General features: G+C 58.4%; 1 protein-coding gene across 2 annotated transcripts in view; it reads right to left on the bottom strand.

The window, feature by feature from the left end:
* The window catches only part of ITPK1 (inositol-tetrakisphosphate 1-kinase), a 167,291-nt gene extending 144,320 nt beyond the window's left edge, over window positions 1-22,971 (bottom strand). For both annotated transcript variants that reach the window (XM_044232310.1, XM_044232311.1), the window contains exon 1: window positions 22,786-22,971. In XM_044232310.1, coding sequence (XP_044088245.1) covers window positions 22,786-22,880 — 95 coding nt within the window. In that variant the 5' untranslated portion in view covers window positions 22,881-22,971. The remainder of the gene's footprint in view (window positions 1-22,785) is intronic.
* Between the last annotated feature and the right edge of the window lie 1,565 nt (window positions 22,972-24,536).

Below are 24,536 nucleotides of genomic sequence, written 5' to 3'. Positions count from 1 at the left end.
GTTCGGTCTGTCTGGAGCCGGACAAGGGGGATGAGGCCCGAGTCAAGTCCGGGTGGCACAGGGTCCCGTAAGCCATCACTGGGCACCTGGGCCTTGTCTGGAAGGCTGTGGGAGCCGGAGCAGGCATGTGGGCAGGGCGGCCGGAGGCCGATGGGGAGCGGCCGGGACCGGGGCTGTGGGCTGCAGGGCGGGAGGCTGCTGGGGCTGACCCAGCGGGGAGGGACTGGGCTGCTGGCCAGCTGTGAGGACCTGCTGGGACCTCGCTTGTCAGGGTGTGGTCTGGGGTTGGTGGCCTTGGCCGGGAGGGAGCTTGTGAGCCTTGCAGTCTCCTCGCACCCAGACCCACAGCTCAGGCTGCATTTATGCATGGTCGGGGGGGGGGGGTTGTGTGCATTTGTACATTCACATCTGAGACGCCCTGGTTTGGAAAACCTGCTGCCCCCTGGGTGCGGGTCTGAGAGGAGGAGGGAGGGGTGAGGCCCAGGCCTCCCCATGGGGGAAGTGGGCCGAGGTGCGGGTTGGCGGCAGGCGGGAGGAGGTCATACAGGATGTGGAATGGGCCTCCCTGGCATAAGGGGCCCCATCACGACCACCCAGGGTAGCGTGGGGACTGCAGAGGGCTACTGAAGAGGGCTGCAAGGGCTGGGCTCCGCAGGGTGGCCCATGGCACCTAGCTCTGCCCTTGGGGCTCTGGAACCGGGAGGTTCGTCCTTGGTGAAGCTTCTCCGCAGATGTAAATGTGGCGTGTGCCCCCCCCCACGGAGTCGGGTGATCACCTGCCTGCTGGGTCGAGAGACGGGCACTGGGTCCAGACGTGCGTGACTGTGGACCGTAGAAAACAAAGTCCTGGTTTTGAGTGAACGGTCGTCCTCAGGGTGGGAGGCAGACGGTGCGGAGTGTGCAAGGGTGAGAACTGGGTGAGGGAGGAGGGTCGTGGTAAGGACCAAACAAAGCAACTGCCAGAAAGGCTGGCGGGGTCGGGGAGCGCCTGGCGGGGATTGGGGGGGCACCGTCGGTTAAGCCTCGACTCTTGGTTTCAGCTCAGGTCCTGATCTCATGCCTCGAGCCCCACGTCGGGCTCCACGGTTTAGGACTCTCTCCCTCTGGGCGCCTGAGCGGCTCAGTCGGTTGGGCATCCCACTCCTGCTTTTGGCTCAGCTTGTGATCTCAGGGTCCGAGGGTCAGGCCACGTGTTGGGCCCGTGCTCAGCGTGGAGTCTGTTTGAGATTCTCTCTGCTCCTGCGTGCATACTGTCTCTCTCTCTCTCAAATAAATAAATCAATCTTCAAAAAAACCAGAAAAGGGCCAGCCGGGTGTCTGCCAGGCCTTGCTGAGATGTTGCTTTGTGGGATGTGGTTTCCATGATGGGGGGCGGGTCTTGGGAGGCAGGTGTCCTTGGCGCGAAGAGAGGGTGACTTCGTGCCTGGGGTTTGCGAGCTTAGCGGAGGCAGGGTGAGCCCGCCCTTCCAGCCCTCCTCCTAGATTCCTGGCTCCGGGCCCCTCTGGAGTCTGCCGGTGCCGAGGCTTAGCAGGGCCCAGGCCAGTGAGCACACGCTCCCTTCTGCTGGAGGCTGCTTGTAATGGGATGGGAATTTGGCTGGCCCGATTGGCACGGGCCAGGACCACAGCATGCCCAGCTTGGGCTGGGTCACCCCATGGGCTCTGACATCAGCCCTGCCTAGGTCAGAGATGCCAGAGGCCCAGCTTTGTGGGGACAGGTGGGGTGGGGATGGGGGGGGAACAGGACGTCTCTGGAGTTTGACTTTCTGCCTCTGTGGGCATCTGAGTCAAGGGTCTAGTTACAGTTGTCAGCGAGACGTTTTGGGGTGACTGACCTTGGGTTGTCCTGCTCTGGAGGCTTTCAGAACCATGAGGCTGAGTGGTGGAGGGAGACTGCAGGCGGAGGGAAGGGTTGTTTTGTTAGTTTTGAGAATGTAAATGCACTGGAGTCCAGTTACATGATTCAAATGCAAAGGCAGGAAAGGATTTATGCTGGCAAGGGCCCTGTCCTAGCTGTGCCCCTTCTCCCCTAATTGCCCTGTCGTCCCCCCACCCCGAGCTGTTCCTTGTTTTCCATCTGTCCAGGTTATTCTCGCATATGTAGAGAAGTGCGTGTCATGTGTGCACCCGCATTTCTGTAGAAGCATCACACACGTATTTATTGGGAAGTTTGGGTTTTCTCAGCTGACTGCACGTCCAGGCAGATCCCCGTGCTTGTCCACAGAGGACTGGGCTCCTCAGCTGGGGTCTCTTTGCACAGTGGGGCTAGATCCTTCTCTCTCGTTAGAGGCTGTCCTGGCCATCAGAGTACCCTGGTCTCCAGGCTCGGGGTGCCATTCCTCCCCCAGTTGTGACAACCAGCAACGGCTCCAGGCATCCCCAGATGTCCCCCGGGGGCGGTCACTCTCGGGGCTCGCGTCTGGCTTCCAGTCTGGCTTCGGTGCTCCCTGGGCACCAGCATAGGGTTAGACGCCGGCCTCACAGCGTCTCACCCTCCCACACGCCGCTCACAACCTGAAGTTTAAACCCTCACCCCCCTGCCCAGGGAGCCCCTCCTGACCCCTAGCAACGCCGTGGGGGGTGATGCCCCTGCCACCCACCCAGCTGAGCCCCCAGGGCATGGGGGTGCCTGTGTTCTACCACCCAGACCCACAGCACCACCGGAGGAACGCTCCCCTGCGACGATGCTGCCCTGCGACAATAAGACCAGCCACCCACGCCCACCGCTTGCCACCGCTTTGCAAGGAGCTACAGGGGCTGCTTCGAATATTTATAAACAAACACACACAGAGGCAGCGAACCACAGGGCTTTACACTCACTCTTCCAACTGACACCCCAACTGCGAAGGTTAGGTCTGTGTATACCCCACAGATGTAGAAACTAAGGCACGGAGACCCTCGGTTAACCAGCCCAAACCACAGAGCTGGACGGTGCCAAGAGCAAGGTCCGTCCCTCACGGTTGCCTGGCCAGCAGCTGGAGGGAACCCAGCCCGGCGGCCCTGTGGGGACAGAGGTGTCCGCAAGCCCAGGACAACTGCTGGTTTCGGGCACCGTCATACCCACGGGCCATCGCCCATCTGAGGACTGGGCACAGCACCATGGACAGTGGGAGCATCACGGACAGTGGGAGCACCACTGCATGTCTGACACTTACCACCTGCTTGTGTGGCCGAGCACGGAGCTCCGGCCGTCCACCCCACCGCCAGCGAACACTGCCCAAAGCTCTTTTTTGTTTTTTAAGATTTTATTTATTTATTTGACAAACAAGTAGGCAGAGAGGCAGGCAGAGAGAGAGAGGAGAAAGCAGACTCCCCGCTGAGCAGAGAGCCCGATGTGGGGCTCCATCCCAGGACCCTGGGATCATGACCTGAGCCGAAGGCAGAGGCTTTAACCCACTGGGCCACCCAGGCGCCCTGCCCAAAGCTCTTTAAAGGATCACCGCATTCACAGTTTTGTGCAGTCATCTAATGGGAGCCTTTGCCCTCATCCGTCATGTAAAACTTTATACATCTCGGCCAAAAAAGGCCCTTAAGAGTCTGGCCTCCGCCTGCCTCTCTATTGCTCCCTCCCTCACATCTCCAGCCTCGCCCTCCTCCCTGCTGCTCCACAAACACACAAAAGCCCTTGCTCAAAAGCACCCCAGGGCCTTTACACGTGCTGTTCCCCTCTACCTGAGAGGCTCTAGCCCCAGACTTTCAAATACCTGCTTTCTAACCAGTCAGGCCATAGCCCTGAGTGCCTCCTTTAGAAAGGCCTTCTGTGACCTCCCTGAGGACTCACCCATGCTAAAATTACCCCCTTTAACTTACCGGCTGACATGTTTGTTACAGGCCCTCCCCCCTCTTTCCTCCTCAAAGACTAAAGCTGCAAGGACGTGTCCATTCTGGCCACGACAGGTCTCTCACGAGGGCCGGTACACAGACACTACCAGCGATCTGTGCGCACACTCTCTCCCAGGGGATGCACGAGGTGTCCCCGTGGAAACACGGAGAAGCAGACCAACAACAGGAAACTAGGCCTGGAAGCATCGAGAAGTGCTACAGCACCCACCAGCTCAGGAGGGAGTGATGGACAGATTCCCGCTAGTTTCCCCACTGAAAGCCCCGAGGGCTCTCCCCGTGAGAACAGGCTGGGATCTGGGGGCTCCGTTGTTCTGACGTTCTCTTCTTCCAGCTAAAGGAAATGATGGTCAACCAGGGAAGCAGCCACACAGGTAACATCAGGCTACAAATGGGGACCAACACTCACCACTGCACACACTGTGATCACACCTGCAACACCCCCCGCCTCCCCCATCCATGGTCATGAGCCTCTCCTTAAATGGTCACCAAATTCCCGGAGGCCCAGGCCAGGGAGCACCTGGCTGGAGCCGGGCGCAGAGTGGGGCACTCAGAAATGTTTTCTGAACAACGGATGGACATTTATCCCTCATCACAGAGCCCATGCAAGAATGAGCACCCCGGGGTCTCCCGAGGTGGACCCTGGCTTTTCCACCTACCGCACGCCCAGCACAGCACACTCTGAGCACCTGCCAGGGACCAAAGAAGGAGGGGTCTGCGGGGTGGCTGGCGGGTACACAGGACCAGATCACACACACTCTTACGTGCAGACATGTTCCCAATTCTTGACCCTGCTCCGTGCCGGTGCCCTCTGCAATGACATCACTGCCCCAGTCAAGAGGTGACATCTACCGTGCAAGCTAAGTGCTGTGACGAGGTGTTAGTATCACGGTCCCACATTCACAGACAAGAACACAGAGGTTCACAGAGCTAAGTTCTTTGCCAGAGGTCATAAAGCTAGTAAGCTGCAGACCAAGCGGTATCCGCCAGCATCTCCCAAAAAGTCTTCTCTGAGATGCTAAATAGGCCACACGTACCCCGCCAAGATAAACAGAGATAAAATATGCTTTCATTCTCATGGGATGCATTGTCCCCAAACATACGGGACCACAGAACTCTTTAATGGATCACCTGGTAAGAAACCCTGTTCTGAAAAGGCTTGTATATTCTTTCCCAAAAACCTGTACCACAAGCATCAAACAAGACCATTTTCTCTGAGATTCCTAGAACCCTGACTTCAGAATATCCGTGGCATTCTTTATATCACAGCGTTAGGGGTATTTTCCTAGGAATACGTTCTGCAGCTTTCGTCTGAAGCTCAAAGGCAGCAAAGACCTCCAGGAAAGGAGAAGTAACCCTGACCTCCAGAAACAGGTGATTTATGTGAAGGACTTTGTATTTCTGTCAACGAATTTCCTGTTACCTTTTTTTACAGATTTATTTATTTATTTAGTTATTTATCTGAGAAAGAAAGACAGAGAGAGTACAGCAGGGGCAGAGTGAGAGGGAGAAGCAGAATGACTCCTCACTGAGCTGGGAGCCGGACATGGGGCTCAATCCCAAGGACCTAGAGATCATGACCTGAACCAAAGGCAGACGCTTAACCATCTGAGCCACCCAGGCACCCCTCCATTTATTACTTTTAAAAAATATATAGAGAGAGGTGAAGTTCATTTTCATTTCTTGAGTCGGGGCTGGCCCTGTGACTTGTTTTGGCCAACAGCTGTGGGAAAAAGATCCGGCCTCCAGGGGCCTGGATATGCCCACGGTGTCCTGGAACCCTGCCTCCTAGACCAGAACATGGCAAGGCAGCGTGCGGGAGGAAGGACACACGTGACCGGGTCATCCCCACTGGCCCGGGCAGCCACAGGCCACTCCATAGAGGCGGAGGCGCTGACTGACCTGCAGCTGACAGCAGGGCCATCGGACCCCCCAGGGAGCCCAGCCTGAACAGCCGGCCCACCGAAGGGTGAGCCAAACCAATGCGTCCTGCTCAAAGCCACCACCTTCAGATGGTTTGTGCCTCAGGGATGACTGATCCAACTCCCCTTACACACAACGGATCGGAAAGGGAAGGAAGATATTGATATTCACAAAGATGGGGGGTGCCTGAGTGTGGCTCAGTCCGTTAAGTGACCAACTCTTGTTTTTGGCTCAGGCTATGATCTCAGGGTGACAAGATCGAGCCCCGTGTCAGACTAGGTGCCTAGCACAGAGTCTGCTTGGGGTTCTCTCTCCCCTCTCCCTCTGCCTCTCCACTCTGTTTGCTCGTAATCTCTCTGTCTCTCTCTCTCTAGAATAAATAAATCAGTCTTTAAAAAAATATATTCACAAAGATGTCCAAGGCAGCATTATCTACACCAGCAAGGGAAGCGAGAATAATCGAAGTATTTGATAACAAGAGGACAACTCACTCTATTACACACGCATGCCCAACAGCAAGAACGGTTCCATCCTGACTGGAAAGGATCGTGCTCTGTCCCTTTATTCCAGGTGTGATAATGGCACTATGTTTGTGTTTTAAAGGCCGTGCTGAAATATTTACATGTGAAGTCATACGTCTGGAGTTTGCTTCCAAATAATACGTGGGAAATAAAAAGCAAGATTAGCCATAAGTCCACGACGGTTAACGCTTAATACTGAGATGGGGACTGTTCATTTCTTTTTCCCTTCTTTTGTACATGCTGGAAATTTTTGTAATAAAAGCTCCTAGAAACTACATTTAGGAAGATCATTCTGAAGACTGTAGAAACACGGAATCTGTTTACAGTGCTGTGGGCAGGACGCAAAAATGACGCTGAGGACACAATGATTCCTACTCCGTGTTCCACACAAAACACAAAGCGGCAAAGACATAGTGTGGAGGGTGGAGGAGACATCTGTCTCTTCAAATTTTGTTCTCATGATGTCTTCAGCGCTCATGTCTTCATTCATGTCTCATGATGGTCTTCACAGAGGACAACTAATTCCAGGGAAAAGGACGGCACAGAGCTATTGCTTCCTTGATCCGGGACTCGGCGTGAAGGGAGCGCTGGCTGGCGGGGGCCCCTCCCAGAAGTATGTGGGGCTGGGAAGGCGGGTGGACTCTGCTGGAAACCACAGGAGGCAGCTAGGGAAGCTGTGGAGAAGACCCTCAGCCGCCCACAAGGGCCCTGGTCCCCCGCCCCAGCTGGCCAGAAGGCAGGGGAGAGTGCAGAGCTAGGGGCTATCAACCAAGACCTGTGCTTCCAGTTTAAGGAATCACAGCAGTAGCCCCATCTTTTGACCAGTTTTAAGAAGAGAAACGATACTCACCTCTCTAAAATTCATCTTGTGTCAGAAGCAAAAAAAAAAAGATGATTTGTGGAAGAGGGTAAATTACAATCAGATCACCCGCTATGGGCTGGAAACCACCAGCAGCAAATCAGCCATCATCTCTCTGATCCCCCAATCTGCCCCACGATCGGGTGATAATGTTCCCATTTTACAGATGAGGAAAGAGAGACCCCTCACCTGCCCAAAGTCGGTCATGCCCCGGGCGCGGGGGCTGGGTTCAGAAGCCAGCTAGTGGCAGCACACCCATCACCTCCCTCCCCAGGCAGCGCCCACGCTGGGCCACACGTAGGACGGGTAGGAGGTAGAGGGACCAAACCGGCCTGAGGCCCCCCTGGCCTTAGACAGACAGCAGCTGGTGCTGCACAACCCCCAGCAGAAGAGCCGCTATGGACGAAACATCTGCCCCCCCCCAAATTCATGGGGCAGCCCGAAGCCCCAATGTAATGGTATCAGGAGTGGGGTCTTTTGGAGGGGCCGGGGGCTAGAGGAGCCTAGAAGGGCAGAGCCCCATAATGGGGTGAGTGCCCTTAGATGAGGGCTCTCTGCGTCTCTCCCCTCCATAGGCGGACACAGGGGGAAGGCGGCTGTCGATCAACTAGGAAGAAAGCTCTCCCCAGGAACTGGCCTGCCAGCCTCCAGAACCACGAGGAATATACGCCGGCCGTTCAAGCTTGTTTGTTACAGCGGCCCGAGTGGCCTAAGATAAGGAAGACAGTAAACGGCAAGCGCCGGGGGCAAGCCCAGAACCCCAAAGATGGGCTGCTGAGGGGCCCTGCAGCAGAGCGGGCGCCGCGTGGGGACAGACGCAGCACAGGAAAAACAAAGTTGAAGATAGGAGAGCAGAGGTAATGGGCCATCGCTGGTGTGGAAACCGAAGCGGAGGGCTGTGTGTGTGCCCGCACCCGTGCGCACTCGCATGTGTCCATGTGCACACGCACGTACACACTGGCGTGTCAGCTGAGCACACGCCCAGGAAGAGGCCACAACGTGGTACCATGGCTTCCAGGGATCAGGGTTAAATGTGTGGAAGAATAACTAGGATTTCACTTGTGATCATGTAGGTCAGGCTTTAAGGAAAGGCTTTTTTTAGTGTTCACAAGTCAGATACGAATCTACCCGGGAGAAACTCAGCAATTTCATTTGCCGACAAGTCAGCAAACTTCTTGAACTTGGGTTCAAGTGCTCTGTTTTTATCAGCAGATAAACTGAAATGACCCCTCCTTGTGGCCTCCCACGACAGACCCAAAGAACTTCCCTGTAGTTCTCCGCTGTCCAGCGTGACAGCTCGGGTCCAAACAGTGGTCCCCCAGCAGAGCCACAGGCAGCGGGTCGCAGACTCACTTCCCAGGGCTCTGAGGGGGCCCTCACGTAAGGAGTCTGATGACTGCCCCACAACCAGACAGCAGAAGAACCAGACCTCAGCCCCCTGACCCGGGCTCCGGCCACCGGCACAGTCCCAAGAGGCTTCTGGGGGGCTAGCAAAGATCAGGACGGCCACTGTTGGCTGTCCACAGTGGGCACAGCAAAACAGAGTGCCCAGGACTGCCCTCCCTTCCACTGCTTTCCCCCAGTACCACCTTTATCTCTCCACCTCAAGATGCCAGGGCACGGAAAAGAACCACTGACCTCTGAGAATTCTGGAACACCCAGGCAGATGTACCTGCCAGGCAGGACAACAGCTCTGGGCTGCACAGCCCCTGGCTTCTCAACAGTCCCCACTTCCTCGCTGGTTCCAGGAAGGAACCAGGAGAGACCTCAAGCCCTACCTGGGCCCCATCATCCTGAGCCTTCTCCCAGCCTCCAGCCTGGCCCTTCAGCCAGGGCCCCTCAGGACTGGGGCCCAGAGGTGTGCAAGTCTGGGTGTGGACACTCACCATTCACTTCCTCCCCCTTCCAGGAGGAACTCATCCTGAGGCTTCCTCCCACACCAGGCCTGCTCAGGAGCAGGAGGGCCAGGATGTCAGCTAAGGGCGCTGCACCCACGCTCCCCCCGCCCCCCAGGACAGAAGGAGGTCCCCTCTAGTTCCAGAAGCTCAATCAAAGACTTCACAACTGCAACAGGCTCCTGGCCTGGGAAGGAAAGATGCCTTCTAAACATTTCCTCATGAACGGGACAAGGCCATCAGTAACAGTTTACATAACATGGGACTGTTTCACCCCAAAACACTGTCCAACACCAACATTCCGCACAGCATAGCGGGGCACAGAGGACGTCAGCTTTCACCCTGGACTACTGGCAGCCTTTCTCCAAAGCCCCATCAAGATCCATCCCTCAAGGCAAAATTACATAAGCCCTTTCTCCAGGACACCCAGTGTCAGACCCCTGGGCCCAGGGGCGCCAGAATCTACCTGAGTCCAGCTGGCCACGGGTTCGTTCTTCAGACGGAGCCAGGGGCCCAGCCTTCGGCTCTGACCTGTGGGAGTGCTCTTTGTTCCCCTCTCAGGAGCAGTGCCCTGGACCGGGAGACCGTGTGTGACCCCTCAGGCTGGCAGAAGGCAGCCCCCCGTCACCCTAGCAGGCCCAGGAACCCAGAACCAGGGAGCACCCTGCCCCCCACCCCGACTGCCCAGTGCCCATGAGAGTCTGCTCCGCAAGCAGTCCCCAACTTCCTGTGCGGGGTCCACCCTGCCACACCCGGACCGTGGGGTAAGGAAAAGGATACTCACCGGCCCCCACGACGGGCTGGCTCAGGCTCACCGATCAGGGCCAATGAGAACTAATCCTGGGTCTCTTAGGACCTGCACCTGTGCTGGAGGGAGGCCGTGGAGCCAGCATACCCAGGTCTGAATCCCAGCTCTGCCACCTGCTAGCTGTGTGACCCTGGCAAGATCTCCAGCCCCTCTGCGCCCCCATGTCCCCTAACAGGAGACGGGAGTGGGCTTAGATCACACGAGACAGCACGCCAGAACTCAGCACATAGCCTGGCTCGGGATAAAAATCGGTGTGAGGTCTCACTTGGAGCCACACAGCCTGGGCACGGAGGCAGCACAAGAGAGGCCAGGTCCTGGGACATCGTCTGAGCCCCTGAAGCCAGAACTCTCCGAGGAGATCCCACTTACAGAGCCTCGTCGTTACTGAGCCCGGCTGGCACTGAGGTTTCTGTAGGAACCAATACATCCCTGCGGCTTGTAGGAATCAGCCGTCCAACTGACCTCTCAGGAGCAGTGCCATGTAATGGTATCAGGAGTGGGGTCTTTTGGAGGGGCCGTGCTCACCACGGACTTCATCTGTCACTATCAACTGTGACCGAGAGAGGAGGGAAAGGACGGGAGCGCGCAGCCGCCAGGGAGGCCTCCAGCAACAGGGACAGATCTGCAGGCACCCGGCCGGGCACAGGTCTCACTCTCGGGAGGGTCCCCGGTCCTCTGCTGGTACACAGGCACCCACAGAACTGCCCACATCCCACATGGCTGCCTCGGAGAAGGAGGGGCCTGTCCACACGCCTACCCTTCCCAGCGCAGCTTCCAGAAGCCAAACGGCTGGCCTTCGGCACTGCCAGCAAGGCTGGAGGAAGACCACAGGGGAGGGAGGCGGTGGAGGGACCCCAGCCGTCTGGGCCCAAGGACCAAAACAGCCCATCGTGGCCGGGGATGGCTGACCCAGATGGCCCAGAGCAGAACAGACCTGCCTCCCCCTCGCACATGGTTCCCGGGAGGCCAAAGGCAGGGCGGTGGGGAGGGGGGCAAGTGTGGGCTCTGGAGCTGGGACCCCAGCCAAGCCCCCACGCGGCGCGTGCGCCAACCTGCCCGGCCAGCCGCTCTGAACCCTAAATCTTCATCTGCAAAGATACCTCGTAGCTCGAAGGTTCTGGAGAATTCCTCCTCCAAGACGGTGAACCTCTGTACCTCACCAGACAACCTTGACTCTGCTATCACCTGTAGGCAGACACTACAGGTGTGACTGCAGGTGAGGGAGGCGAAGGACAGCCCCCTTTCTCCCTCGAAGATGGTTTCTGGCCCAGAGGAAGGAGGGAGAAGTCTGCCTGTCAAGAGCCTCCTGGGCACAGGCACGAGGTCAACTCCTAAAAAGAAGGAAATTCAGGCCCAGAGCAGTGCTGAAAGGCACCCAGGGCCACCCATCCAGTAAGAGGCCAAACCAGGGTTCAATCCCACCACCAACCAAAACACACGTTGTCCCCGGACATCTCCTGGAACCACGGCCGGCCTCCCCAGCTGAGCGGCTGTCCACTGAGTCAGTGCCTAAGTTCCTGCCTCTGGGCAAGTGGGATTTCAAAACAAAATAGAAAGGGAAAAGGAGAAAAGCTGATGACCCCGGGCACTGAGGACGAGGCGCTAGCGCCGACCCAATGAGAGCCATCCTCCCATCCTCTGGGTCCATTTGCCGAAAGCAACACCTAACACCTGGACTCAGGCAGAAGCTGTTCAAATCCCACCCCGCAGTGACCCGCTAGGAACCCCGAAAATGCTCCCAGAACCCTCCTCTGAGCCTCTGTTTCCGTATATGGACTGAGAGCCTTAAGGCAGCAGCTGGTACATCAGGCCAGGCCGAGCAGCTGTTCCCTGACTCCGCGGTCTCCAGCAGAGGCCAGTGAGCACCTCTGGGCAGTGGGGACCCAACAGCGCCCCCCCACACCCAGGGCGGAAGCACCCTCCTCCCCGCAGGGGCACTTCCCAATTTGCAGACAGCCTGCGAGAGGCCCAGCGGCTCCAGCTGGGACCTTCCTCCCCAGCACAGTGAGGAAGCAGGCCCTGGACCTCCCTCTGCACAGGCACCAGCGTGGCTGCGCCCAGGTCAAGGTGCGGGCAAAGGGACTGGGGCGGATTCCTCAGGAAGCACAACTCCTTCCGGCCCGGAGCTCCACTACCCACCCCCCAGCCGGCCCCACCCAGCTGCTCACACAGAGGCAGGAACAGGCCCTCCAAGGGTAGATCAGACCTCCCTTTCTTTTCAAGAACCCTGCAACAAATCTTTAGAAAAAGATTGAAGAATAAAATAAAATCTTTGAAAAAATAGAACAGTAGCGGCGCCTGGGTGGCTCAGTGGGTTAAGCCTCTGCCTTCAGCTCAGGTCATGATCTCAGGGTCCTGGGATCGAGCCCCACATGGGCTCTCTGCTCAGTGGCAAGCCTGCTTCCCCCTCTCTGTCTGCCTCTCTGCCTACTTGTGATATCTGTCAAATAAATAAAACCTTTAAAAAAAAAAAAAGAATAGAACAGTAAAGAAAATAAACTTTAGTGTCAGCAAGGCCAAGTGCAAATCTAAGCTGCCCCTCCTATTAGCTCTACAGCGCGAGGCTACATCTTCTTTCCAGGCCTTCATTTCCCCATTTACAAAATGGGTGCAGCGTAAGGGCGTCTGGGTGGCTCAATCAATTAAGCATCTGTCTTTTGATCTCAGGGTCCTGGGACAGAGCCCCGCATCGGGCTCCCTGCTCAGGTGTCTGCTTCTCCCTCTCCCTCCACCTGCCTCCCCGCTACTCATGCACGAAGAGCGCTCGCCCTCTCTCTCTCTCTCTCTCTCTCTCTCTGGGTCAAATAAATAAATAAAATCTTGAAGGAAAAAAAAAGGATGGGTGAGGTGCAAAGGGAAAATCCATCCAAAGTGAAACCACCGGGGCGGGTGGGGGGCAGGCCTGGCTGGCTCAGGTGGTAGAGCACAGGACTCTCGATCTCAGGGTGGTTGAGTTCAAGCCCCACGCTGGGTGCAGAGATTACTACTCAAAAAAATAAATAGAGTAAAAAATTTTTCAAATAAAAAATAAGAGCTCAGAGAGAAACCAACAGTCCCACAGCACTGAACATTCCTCACGAAGACACCCAGGATCCTGAGAGGGTGGGAGCTGGTCCTTCCAGGATGGGCACCTGGGACTCACACACACCACCCCCCCATGCTGGCGTGCTCCTTCTCTCCTCTCCAAGGGTCTTCACAGGGCCCTGGGAGAAGAGGACCCCACGCAAGCTGCACCCCCTGTACCACCCTCCCCTCTTAGGGGCGCAGCCCAGCATATGTTCCCTAGGAGAACTGGGGCTGTCCCAGGGGCCAGAGTGGACTCCACAGGGCTCTATGGGTCCCTACGATGCAGGGCTGGCCAGCATGCAGTAGGCACTCACTAAATACTGTCCTGCGGCTCCTGAGGGAATGAGCTGTTTAAACAGAAGACGGCTGGGCCCGCCGCAGACACTCGGGGGCTGGGGGGTGGCCCATATGTTTCCTTGCCTGCACGCCCCGGCCTTCCACCGCTGGATGCAAATAGGGCGGAGGGCAGAAATGAAAGCCGAACACCTCGGTGCCACCTATCACCCCCTCCCAGCCCTCTCAGGAAGCAGCGAGCAGGGAGGCAGGAGGTGTGTCCTGGTCACTGACCCTGCAGGACCCCCACACCAGAAAAGGATCAGGAGGGGAGGCTGTGGGAGCTGCCTGTGTGCCCCAGCCTGGGGGCTCCCGGAGATCCATCAGAGGCCCCAGGCCCCACGCTGGACAGGCAGGAGGGCCAGGGCAGCAGCCTCCTGGGGAGAAGGGGGAATGCCATCCTCCACAACGCACCTGCCGTGCTCACTAGCCCGACAGGTGGCTGAGTCAGGCCCACCTGACAGCAGAGCGGAGGCTCGGGCAGGCCTGTCCAGTTACCTCCGGCCAGCTGGGCAAGTCTTGCTCTCCACGTCTACCATCGTCCACACCACCCACCACCCCTCTGGGCCCAGTACCTGTCCACAGGGAATGCTCAGAAAAAAACACCGTGGTTTGCCTCCGAGGTGGTTGTCAACCCAGCGGTACCTGGATGCGACTTTCACGCTGGGGGCCAAGGCCCCCTGACAGGGCAGCCACGGACGCGCTGATGCAGGAGTCAGCTGGCCGCCAGCGTGAACCCCAGCTCTACCACTTGCAGCTGGGGGACCCGGCAGGTCACGGCGCCCCTCCCCAGGCCACAGCATTCCCATCTGGCATGGGGAGACACGCCCCCACCTGGGACGGCAGACTCCCCATCGGCAATAGTGCCTGAGCCATGGCAGGTTCTTGCTCTGCGCTGACGTGAGCCACCAGTTTGGGGATTGGGGGGAGGGAGGGGCCATCACGACAGCCTCCCAAAGCGTGGAGGGTTGTGTGGATGAGCCCCAGGTCCCAGCTTCATGGCTTGGGAGCCAAAGGCGTGCACACTTCTGACTCGACCCCAACAGGCGTGCAAAGCAAAGGGCAAAGTGGGGACCAGTGGGCCAGGCCGCCACCCCCCGTCCCAGCCCTGGCCTGACAACCCCTGTGGTACCCCCAGGACTGTCTCCTGTGCAAAAGCTAGTTCCCGTCCAGCCTCAGAACCCAACTGCAAGCCAGCAGCCAGAGGGAAGCAAGGGTTAGAAGAGGAGAGAGGATTGCCCAAAAGGTAGCCAACCGCCTGCTGAGCTCCCGGGATAGACAGGCCTGGAAACCTAATCGGATGCCCTCCTGGAGAGACCTTGTCCTCAAGGGACCCCTTCTTACCTGTTTAACTTGGCATTAGACACGCCTGACAGCTTTGGGGGAGACCCTAGTAACACACTCGGCGAAAGGCCCGTTGGGGTTTCCCAGCAGAATCACCAGGGCACTGCCGCGGACAGAAGACTCCCAGACCCCTGCCCCGGAGACTGTGAAAGGGGATGGGGTGGGCTGAAGGATGTGTAGTTTCCACCAGTGCCCCGGGTGATTCTTTTACTGGGCACAGTGAGCAAACACTGGCCTAGAGGAAGGTCAATGTATGTTAAAGACAGCTAGCTGCCGTCGCCTCCCTCCCCCATCCCAAGACCCCACCTTGAGGCCTCACCTGAGCTTTGAGAAAGGGCAAAGGTCAGCTGCCCTAGGGCTTACCCATCAGGGTTGTGGGATCCCCACCTTCCCCTCCCTTCCCTCACCCACAGGGCTCACCGCAGCTCCTTCCTGAACACGAAGGCTGGACCTGGCTGGACCAGGCGAGGAAGCACGTAGCCTCAGGCCTCGGCTCCCAGGGACCCCAGAGCGTGGCTGCAGTTTCAAGTGGGAAAAAGGCCCCAGGGCCACCCACCCGGCCCCCCATCACACTGCCAGTGAACAAGGATACCAAGGACACTCTACTGCCTTCTTGGACCCCCTGTCTGAAGTAGAAACCAGCTGCCCACGGACCACACGGGACCCAGGGCTCTGAAAAAGGCAGCCGGGGCACGTGGCCTCTCAGCAGCAGACAACACCCACCCAGGAACTCTCCCAGCTCCCAGAAGAAACCACTCTCAGACTCTTTGGTTAAAGATTACCCCCCGGGAGGCCTCCTCTGACCACAGGGTGCTAAAGTGGCTGCAGCTACCCCTGCCACAGCTCTCCCGTTCACAGGCTGCCTGGCACTAACGACACTGTGCAGCATGGAAGTGCGTCCGTGCGCTGACTTCACCATCTCCCCAAGCATGTGGGTGCCTAAGGACAGGGACCAGCACGCAGCAAGGGGTGGCTGGGGCTGGCCGGGTGCCTGCTCAGGATATGCTAAATGGAAAAAAAGAATGAAGGAATGAAGCTCCTCCCTGGCATGGAAAAGGCTTCCAACACCCACCAGTCGGTTCCTTCCTTCTCTAAGAGGTTCTCTTCTGGGCTCCTACAATGTGTCCCGTCGGAGGCCCTGGGTTTCGGAAGCAGACACAACCGCAGGTCTCCGCTGTACAGAACGGCTCTCAAATGAGAAAGAACACACTCTTCCGAAAGAGAGAGAGAGAGATCACACACAGGCACCTCTCAGAAGCTGTACTGGGGAGGGACCTCGCCTGACTGTGTGTCCGGATTCCCCCTCCAGGGGCAGCCGATGGCTTAGCAGTGGGCTCTGCCAGCAGGCCTGTCCCACATGGTGGGATGGCTTCCGGCCACCCAGGGCATGCCGGGGACATCCTCATAGGAGCGATCCTCAAGTCCCCACACACAGCGACAGAGCCAGCCTCTGAGCCCCAGAAGCGGGGTGGAGGGAGGGCATGACCGGGAGCTGTCACAATCCGTGCCTGGCACCATGAAGGGCGACAGAAACCAGCCGGGGAGGCCCAGCTGGGGACGTGCAGGCCGCGGGGCAGCCGGTCGCTGAGGGAGGCCTGCAGCAGGCAAGATAAAGCCCCGGGGCTGGATTCAAACAGCCCAAGGGTAATGGCCAGGCTGCTCCCCAAGGCACCTCCGGAGGCAGGGCTGTCAGAAAAGGGACTTTGGCGGGGAAGTGCGAAGGGCATACTGGCCTTGGAGCCACAGATCATGGTGTGACCTTGGACAAGCCACCCCACCCTGCCAGGCCTGGGTCTCCCTCTTGGGAGTCTGTAGAGCGTCTCCTGAGTGATGATCTGCTTTCTACGGTAAATCTTACTTTTTAAAAAGGAGGTACCAGAACATTCCCCCAAAGAGCTAGCTTACCAGCTGAATTCACAACATGAGTGGGAACAGAAACCCTATTTACTTGCAACTGTTTAGGCAGTGACCTCGTGAGGCGCTTCACTTCAGCATTTACCCAGTGCCCGGAGCCTGCCAACCCACTCTAGGGACACGACCAGCGGTGCCCCGAGCTGCCAACCCACGCGGGGACACACAGCGGAGGCACGATGGCCTCAGGGTGAGAAATGGAGGGGCCCAGCCTGGAGGCCCAGGGAGCCCAGCTCTGCCCCGAAGCCCAAGGCCCCACAACGTCAATCAGTCTCAATCAGTCTCACCAGCAAAGGAGAAATGCAAATTTACGGTCCCATCCCACCCGTGCATGTGGCCAAGATCCAAACCGTCCGCCGCGGGGCCTACACTGGGGAGGGTGTGGGTAACAGGCTCTCCCCTTTGCTGTCACTTGGTAGCGGGCCCCCTCTTTGCCAGCAGCTTCAGAAAGCCCCAGAAAAAGTAAACCGCCTGTGTCCTTTGACCCAACACTCCCTCATCGAGCCACCGGCACCCACATGGCTGTCCCCCTGACTCTACCAGCGGAGGCCCCTCAGCAGGGGAGAGACATGGTCTGTCGTGAGGACAGCTGGACCACTCGGCCAGTAAAGAAACGAGGCAAGTGATACGGATCTTCCCCCGATGAAGCAGAGATGTGCTATTTCTCTAAGACACAGGGTTCCGTGAAATGAGCCTCGGCTAGAACACGCGTGTGTCCATCCGCACAGCACACCTGGACAGAGGGGCTGCCGGTGGCAGGGGTCCCCGAGGGACGGGAGAGAGGGGCTGCCGGTGGCAGGGGTCCCCGAGGGACGGGAGAGAGGGGCTGCCGGTGGCAGGGGTCCCCGAGGGACAGGAGCTCAGGAACAAGAAGGAAACGGACTTTTCAGCAAGTACTTGCAGTCCTCTGCTATTTTTGTATCATATACATGGAGTAATCATTCACAAAGATAAAGGAAACAATAGAAGTTACTAAAAATCGTAACACAATTGCTCCTGAAGACTCAGCATTTTCAGGAAACCCAGCACAAACTCCTCTGGAATGTGCAAACTTTGGCAAAGAAAAGGAAGGACCGTGGTGCTCCTGCGTTAAACAGGCAAGGGCAGCAGCCCTGCCTCCCGGCCCCCGTGAAAGGAGAACAGGACCGTCCCTGCACCTCAGCCGGGTCTGACGCCCCCACAAACCCCACACCCAGCAGGGTGATCGGGCAGCAATCATAGAGGGACTCGGGGTCTCTCACAAACGGCCCAGACCGAGAACACCAAACCTACAAATGCCAAAGATCCCGGAGTGGGGAGGCACCTGGGGGCTGAGGCGCGCTGACCCACTCACGGACAGCCCAGCGCTCCGGCAGGACTAAGCACCGTGGACAGAGGCGCAGGCCCTCCCCCTCCCGGGCCCTGCGTCCTGACTCCTCTCCTGCACACCACCCTGAGCTTTGTAACTGCCAACATCCTCACTTTGCCTAGGGGAAACTGAGGCATGGAGGGCCCAGTGTCACGTGAGTGGTCTGTTGTGGAATCAGGCTGGGGACCCGCAGACGGCACTATCCCGATGGACAGCTTCTCCCACGGGAAGTCCGGCTTTCCCCCTTGGAGGCAGGGAGAAAGTGTTTCTTGGCAAGGCTGAGCTAGGGACAGTGTCGGGGCACTGGGGCAAAGATCACACAGTCAGTCCCTCCTCCCACCCCTACACCCCCAAAATGGGGCACACCCAGACATTAAGACAGAGCAATACCGACCCCCAGACCAGCATCACTTCACCCCAGCAATGGGTTCCTTCCCCTCCCTAAGAATATCCTGAAAGAATTCCGAGCCCAGAACGCTAAGCCATCCCAGCAGAAAGGGACCGTCAAGACGCCCCCTTTTAAAGGAAGGAACGTAGGGGGAGGAGAAGGAAGGGGCTGATGGTACCCAAGCCCTTCCTGGCAGGCTTCCCAGGCCAGGTCACTGTGAACACCACACTCCCAGCTCCATGAGGGCAAGGGGCTCCGCCCTGTAGCCCCGGGACCTGCTGCCTCCCAGGCCAAGCCTGAGCCTCCGAGGATGCTGGGCCCAGCATGCTCATGCTGAAGGAACTGGTGGGAAAGGCGGCAACAAGAACGTGGTCTGAGACTGCTCCCAAAACCATTTCCTGCAGGCCTCGTCGTCCTGCTGGCCTCCAAGGTTCTCTAGGATGAGAACCTCACAAACATTCTTCTGCTTTTGGAGGCTCAAGGTAGCCCCAGGCTAGCCTGGGCAGAGAAGAGACATAACAAGGAAGCCATGTCATCTGGTGAAGAGGCCTCGGGACCGGGCCCCGGGAAGCTGACCGGCTGTGCGGTCTCTTCCCCACCCTCCCCAGGCCTCAGCATCCCCACCCCTCGGCCCCGGGCCGCTGGGGGCACGAAGTGAGACCAAGCGCCTAGAAGGACCACATGACAAAGGCAGGAGACCTAACAGTAAAGACAGACAGAGGGCCACCCACATCTCATACCGAGATGCTTCCGGAAGCCCCGTGACTCTCCACCGCCTCCCCCAGCACAGGTTCAGCCTCGGGACAGAAAAGGGTGAGAAGCCAAAGACATGGAGGAGGAACACGGACGACATTGACAGAGGGAACAGAGGGGTGGGGACCGGCCAGCATCTCCACGCAAGACCCTGTAGAGAACTTTAAAAAAATTAAAAATTAAAAACCTCCCCCATATTTCCAACTACCAACTTGTTTTCTCTGACTCCCCCAGGAAGTCCCCCCCGGGGCATCCTGAAAAAGGCACAAGGAGAGGACAGGAGGGAAGTGCGAGGCTGCTCGGGCATTAGCAGAAGGGCGGGGAGGATGGTGGAAGGAAAGAGAACACAACCAGAGCCTCATCCACAGCCCTGTCCCCGAGGGGGACAGCACCGAGAGGGATGACAGGAACAAACAGTGCCACGAGAAACGAGCTGAGTCAAAGGCCCATCTGCTGACTAGTCAGAAAGGGCCATCCCATCAAGGTGCCCCAGGGGTGTGAAGGGTGGGCCCTTATGGCTACCAGACATACATCCTGGCAGGCCCAGGTGCCAACCCCCTACCGCCGCCAAAAACATGCAGTGCCCTCTGGCAGAACAAGGCATTACATACTTGCTAAGGGCACGACTCAGCTTTGCAAGGAAAAGTGTCTCCAGGGGGCGCCTGGGTGGCTCAGTCAGTTGAACATCCGCCTTTGGCCTGGGTCCTGATCCCAGGGTCCTGAGAATGAGCCCCCTGTAGTGCTCCCTGCTCAGCGGAGAGCCTCCTTCTCCCTCTCCCTCTGCCCCTCCCCGCCTCTCATGTTTGCACTCTCTCTCTTCCTTGCTCGCTCCTGCTCTATCGCAAATAAATAAATAAAAATCCTTTAAAATTTTTTTTAAAAAAAGAGGGGGGGCCTGGGTGGCTCAGCGAGTTGGTCCTCTGCCTTTGAGTCAGGTCAGGATCTCGGGGTCCTGGGATCAAGCCCCGCATCAGGCTCTCTGCTCAGTGGGGAGCCTGCTTCCCCCTCTCTGTCTGCCTCTCTGCCTACTTGTGATCTCTCTGTCAGATAAATAAAGAAAATCTTTAAAAAAAAAAAACTTTCAAAAAACCTAAAGAAAAAGAAAAATTTAAAAAGGAAAAAAGAAAGAAAAGTGTCTCCAGGACAACAGGGCAGCAGCTGGACCCCTGTGAAGGTAAGAGGGTACCCAAGTAGAAAAGGCTTTCTGTGGGGGTCTCCGGGTCCTCAGGCTGGGCCCGTTCTAGAAGTTCAACAAAAGGAAGAGAAGTTTGGAATTTGCCCCTCTCATGCCTGTCTCCCCATCTGGACAACAAAGGAGCTGGATGACATGATCCCCAACATCCCTTCCTGTTCTAAGAGTTTTACAAGGCCTGACATTCAACTAAACAACCCATCTGGTCCGCTCAGGCCCTCCTCTCTGGCGCGGACGGCCCTAAACATTCAAGCAGAGCTTCAAACCATTTTCAAACATTTCTGGACTTTCTCATCATGAGAAAGTCATGGGCAATTCATCATCCATCAAAACAGGAGCGTTGCACTCCCAGGTTGTGAAGGTCAAAAAAAGGACAATGTCTCCTCTTGGGCCACTAAAAATCACACCAGCATTCATACCAAACACAACAGCAGCAAAGGGCTCTGATCAACCCAAAGGGAGCTTCCTGCACCCGGTCTAGAAATGTGGCCACCAGGGGGCGCCTCCCAGAAAGTAATAAAAGAAGGAAAACTCTTTCTTGGGTGTTTTCTTTTCCTTCTTAAGCTCAAGTGATAAATATCTAGGGCTGCTCTGATGAAAACCCAAGCAGGGCTTCCTGAGGTTCTAGAATGGCCCAGACGCTTTCTGTCTTCTCTCTGAAGCCAATACTCTAGCCAGATGTAGGCATCCAGACTCCGAGGGCCACAACCTTCTCCACGAAATTAACCCTCCACGCTGGATTTCCCCCAGAATGGTTGACTTCAGGGCTTGCCTTGCATGCCTCTCCGGCCCCACTTAAAGGCCGGGGGAGTCCGAGTGGAGGGAGAGGCCATGTGCAAGTCCAGCCGCAAGACCCAGCCCCGAGTCTGGGCTGGAAGTGTTTTGCAAGAGGCTCCTAATTAACCAGCAAAACATACCAGCCAGATGACAAGCCCCGTGCTCTAGCTGCAGACACTGGATGACACAAATACAGACAGACCTCAGGAGAAAAGGGTGCAAGGTATTAGCTGGGATTTCCCAAGACTCAGATGACTGCAGGAGGAGCTCGGGGACCTCACACCAGCATGGGGCTTCAAAAATATGTCAAAGGGACTTCTCCACGTCTCCTATGTCTTGGGGACTTTTTCCATAAGTGTGTGTGTGTGTGTGTGTGTGTGTGTGTATCTGTGGTGCCATGTTCGAGCATTCTTTTTTAAGGTTCCGAAGTCCCAGGACCCATTTTCAAAGTCCTAGCTGCAAGTTCCTCCTGATTTCCTGATTTCCTCCTGAATTCCCGGGCCGCTTGGCATGCCCCACCACCCATGAAAAGCTTGCTTTCTCCTGAGGAAGCCAGTCTGAGAAATGGCAGCCAAACTCCATCCCCAGGCCAAAGGATGCAGAGCCAGGAGCTGTTTCATAGGAGCTGTGCCCAGGGCAAAGGAGCAACAGGCCCTAGGGACAGGCAGGAGGGTCATGGAGGTGGCACAGGCTGGCAAGTGACCGGCTCAGACCTGCCACTTGCTCTGCAGACCAAGAGATAAGGAAACCCAATTGTTCGATTCTGCAACACATCTGGGGACCCAACGGGGGGGCAAAAGTGCAAATAGAACACACTTTCAACAATCAAATCCACCAAGAGGAGACACTGCAAAACAAAAGGATCCCACCTACACTTTGCAAAAGGGTTGGGGAGCCAGAGTCTCTTGGGATTTACCTAACAGCTTCCCAGCGGTAAAGCCACGGCTGCAGAGCAAGGTGAGGTGTACCTGACCCAAGACTGGAAGCTTCTGTAATAGACTAGAAATGTGATCTTAAAACACCATGAATCCCCACCATTGATCACCAGCATGGGGGGCAGGGGGGGGAGAGGGGGGCGTCAGACAGAGGAAGGCCATTCTACATCACATACATTTATCCCACCTCCTCTGCACCAGCCACTCCCTAGCTCTAGGACCCCAGGCGGACAGCCGAGACGGGGGACCCCACCTTTCTGCAGATCAGCTCTCCCTTCACAGACACGTGGCCCAGAGTCACCACCCTGGTCAATTCTCAGGGCCGGTGCGAGGCTCTAATGAGACAGCAAATCACCACATACATGCCAAGTATTGCTACTCGCCGCACACAGGCTCAACCCGGTGACATGCAATGACAGCGTCAAGGGCTGCACACGCGGGGCACACAGTAGGTGGTCCGCAAATGTACAAACAGCGGTGCCCTTCTCCACGAAAGGAACGAAGGAAGAAAAACACTCCAATCCAAAAGTAACCTCCAGCCACAGGCAGACAGCATGGACTCCCCGATTGCCAGATCCCTCTGCCACCTTTAGCGGCGCCGCCAACGCGCTCTGGGCAGCTGGGGTTTTCCCCACCGGGGTGGGGGGGGGGCTGGTCACCGTGCACCTGAGAGCCCGGGTCCCGGCCACACCGCCCATCCTGGCCGCCGATTCCCTCGAGCACAGCCGGCAGCCACCACAGCCACCTGGCCGCTCCGACTCAGTATCCCCGCGCACCGCTCCTTCTCGAGCGCTCCAGCTTCCCGAAACAGCCGCTGAGGCTGAGCCGGGCTCGGGCCGGGGGTCCCCGGGCGCCGGGGGTCCCCGGGCGCTCGAGCCCCGTCCCTCCTTACCTGCACAGCTCGGCGAAGGCCTGGAAATTCAGCTTCTTGATTTTCTTCTCGCTCAGCCAGTAGCCAACTCTCTTCCCTTTCAGAAAGGTCTGCATCTTCCTCCTCGGGCGGGGAGCTCGGGTCCGGAGGAAATCGCCCACAGGCCGAGTGTGGCGGCCCGGCGCGCGCCGCGAGCGTGCGGGCACCTCCTCCGGCGGCGGGGACGCGGAACGGGGCTCGGGGCGCGCAGTCCTGCCGGGAGGGGCGGGCCGGGGCGGGCGCCCGGGCGGAGGGAGCGGCGCTCAGCGCGGCGTGCCACTGGCTGCCGCCGCCGCCGCCCACGCCCCCGCCGCCCGCGGGGCTCGCCGGCGCGCCAGATCGCCAGCGCCGGGCCGGGGCCGCAGCGGGCCCCCGGAGCCCAGGGACCCCCCCGGGCCGCACGCCCCCCGGCGGCCGCGGCGGCGCGGGCCCGGCCCCCCACCCCCACCCCCCGGCGCCCCTCGAGGCTCCTCCTCCCCCGCCCTCCCGCCCGCGCCCGCGGGCCCCGACCCCGAGCCCCGGGCGGCGCTATCCGCTGCCGCGAGCCGGGCGCGTGCCCTTCCCGGCGCGCTCGGACCCCGGCGGGGCGCACGCGGCCGCCCGCGTCCCACCCCCACCTCCACCCCCCCGGCCCGGCCCGGCCCGGCCCGGCGCGGCCCGCCATCCTCACCCGCCTCCGCCGCCGCCGCCTCCTCCTCCTAGTTCTCGTCCCCGCGCGCAGCCCGTCCACCCGCCGAACCCGGCCCCGCCGCCGCCGCCGCCGCCGCCGCCGCCGCCGCCGCGCTGACCCGGCCGGCCGGCCCGCTGGACCCCGCCGGGGCGGAGGAAGCGCCGCAGCTCCGGCCGCTAGGGGGCAGCGTCGCTCGCCGCCTCTTAAAGGCGCCGCGCTCTCCCGGCCTGGCTGTTTGCGGCGTGTTTGCGTCCGGGCTCAGGCCGGTGAGCTTCGGGACGGAGGGCGCGGGACTGGGTGTAGGGCGGCCATTGCCCAGGGGTCGTTGCTTATTAAAGGGGCAACAGGCGTCATGCCGTGGGCGTTTTCTGCCTGACCCGTGGGAGTTTCTTAAATCAAAAGCACCTCTGTACCCCCAGCAGTGTTCAGCGCCCCCCCCCACACCCTGAGTAATTCAGTAGAATTGCAGTTGCGGGGGGGTGCGGGGGGGCGGATACGGACGTTCAATGAGGTCATCTCATTGAGGAGACAGACCCCTGCCCAGAGCGGCGGAGGGGTGGGGGGGAGGAAGAGGACTGCCTAGGGTGGTGACCTGAACACCCAGGGTCTTCTCAGACTTAGGATGCTGATTGCCTCCTCGGGTCCCCTTCAACTCAGTGGGGACGGGGCGGGAGCTAGAAGCATGTAAGATGAGGCTGGAACACTTCCAGGAAACCCACTGCTTTCGGAGTGCAAGTCAGCGGTAGCCTCAGTGCCTTTAACCCTGCCTCGCCCGGCCCCGCCCGGCCCGCCCGGCCCCGCCCTGCCCTGCCCACGCCCAGTGAGGCAGGGGAGCCTCCAGCCTTCTTGCAGCCTTCAAAGAGCTCCGGGTTTGGGAGGAGAAGACATCTCAGGCTCAGGCCGGAAAAATAAATGAGGGGGGGCGAGGCTCAGAGTTTCAGGGGGAGACATTTCAGCTGGCCTGGGAAAATAAGGAAGATTTTGGTAGGCCTGAGAAGGGAGAATAGCTAGAACCGAGGTAGAGAGAAGAACCAAGTTGTTAGGAATGACACCCTCCTTGACC

Source organism: Neovison vison, chromosome 13 (assembly GCF_020171115.1).
Source record: "Neovison vison isolate M4711 chromosome 13, ASM_NN_V1, whole genome shotgun sequence".
NCBI lineage: Eukaryota > Metazoa > Chordata > Mammalia > Carnivora > Mustelidae > Neogale > Neogale vison.
Note: the sequence above shows the minus strand (reverse complement) of the source record. Positions and strands in the feature narration are given on the sequence as shown.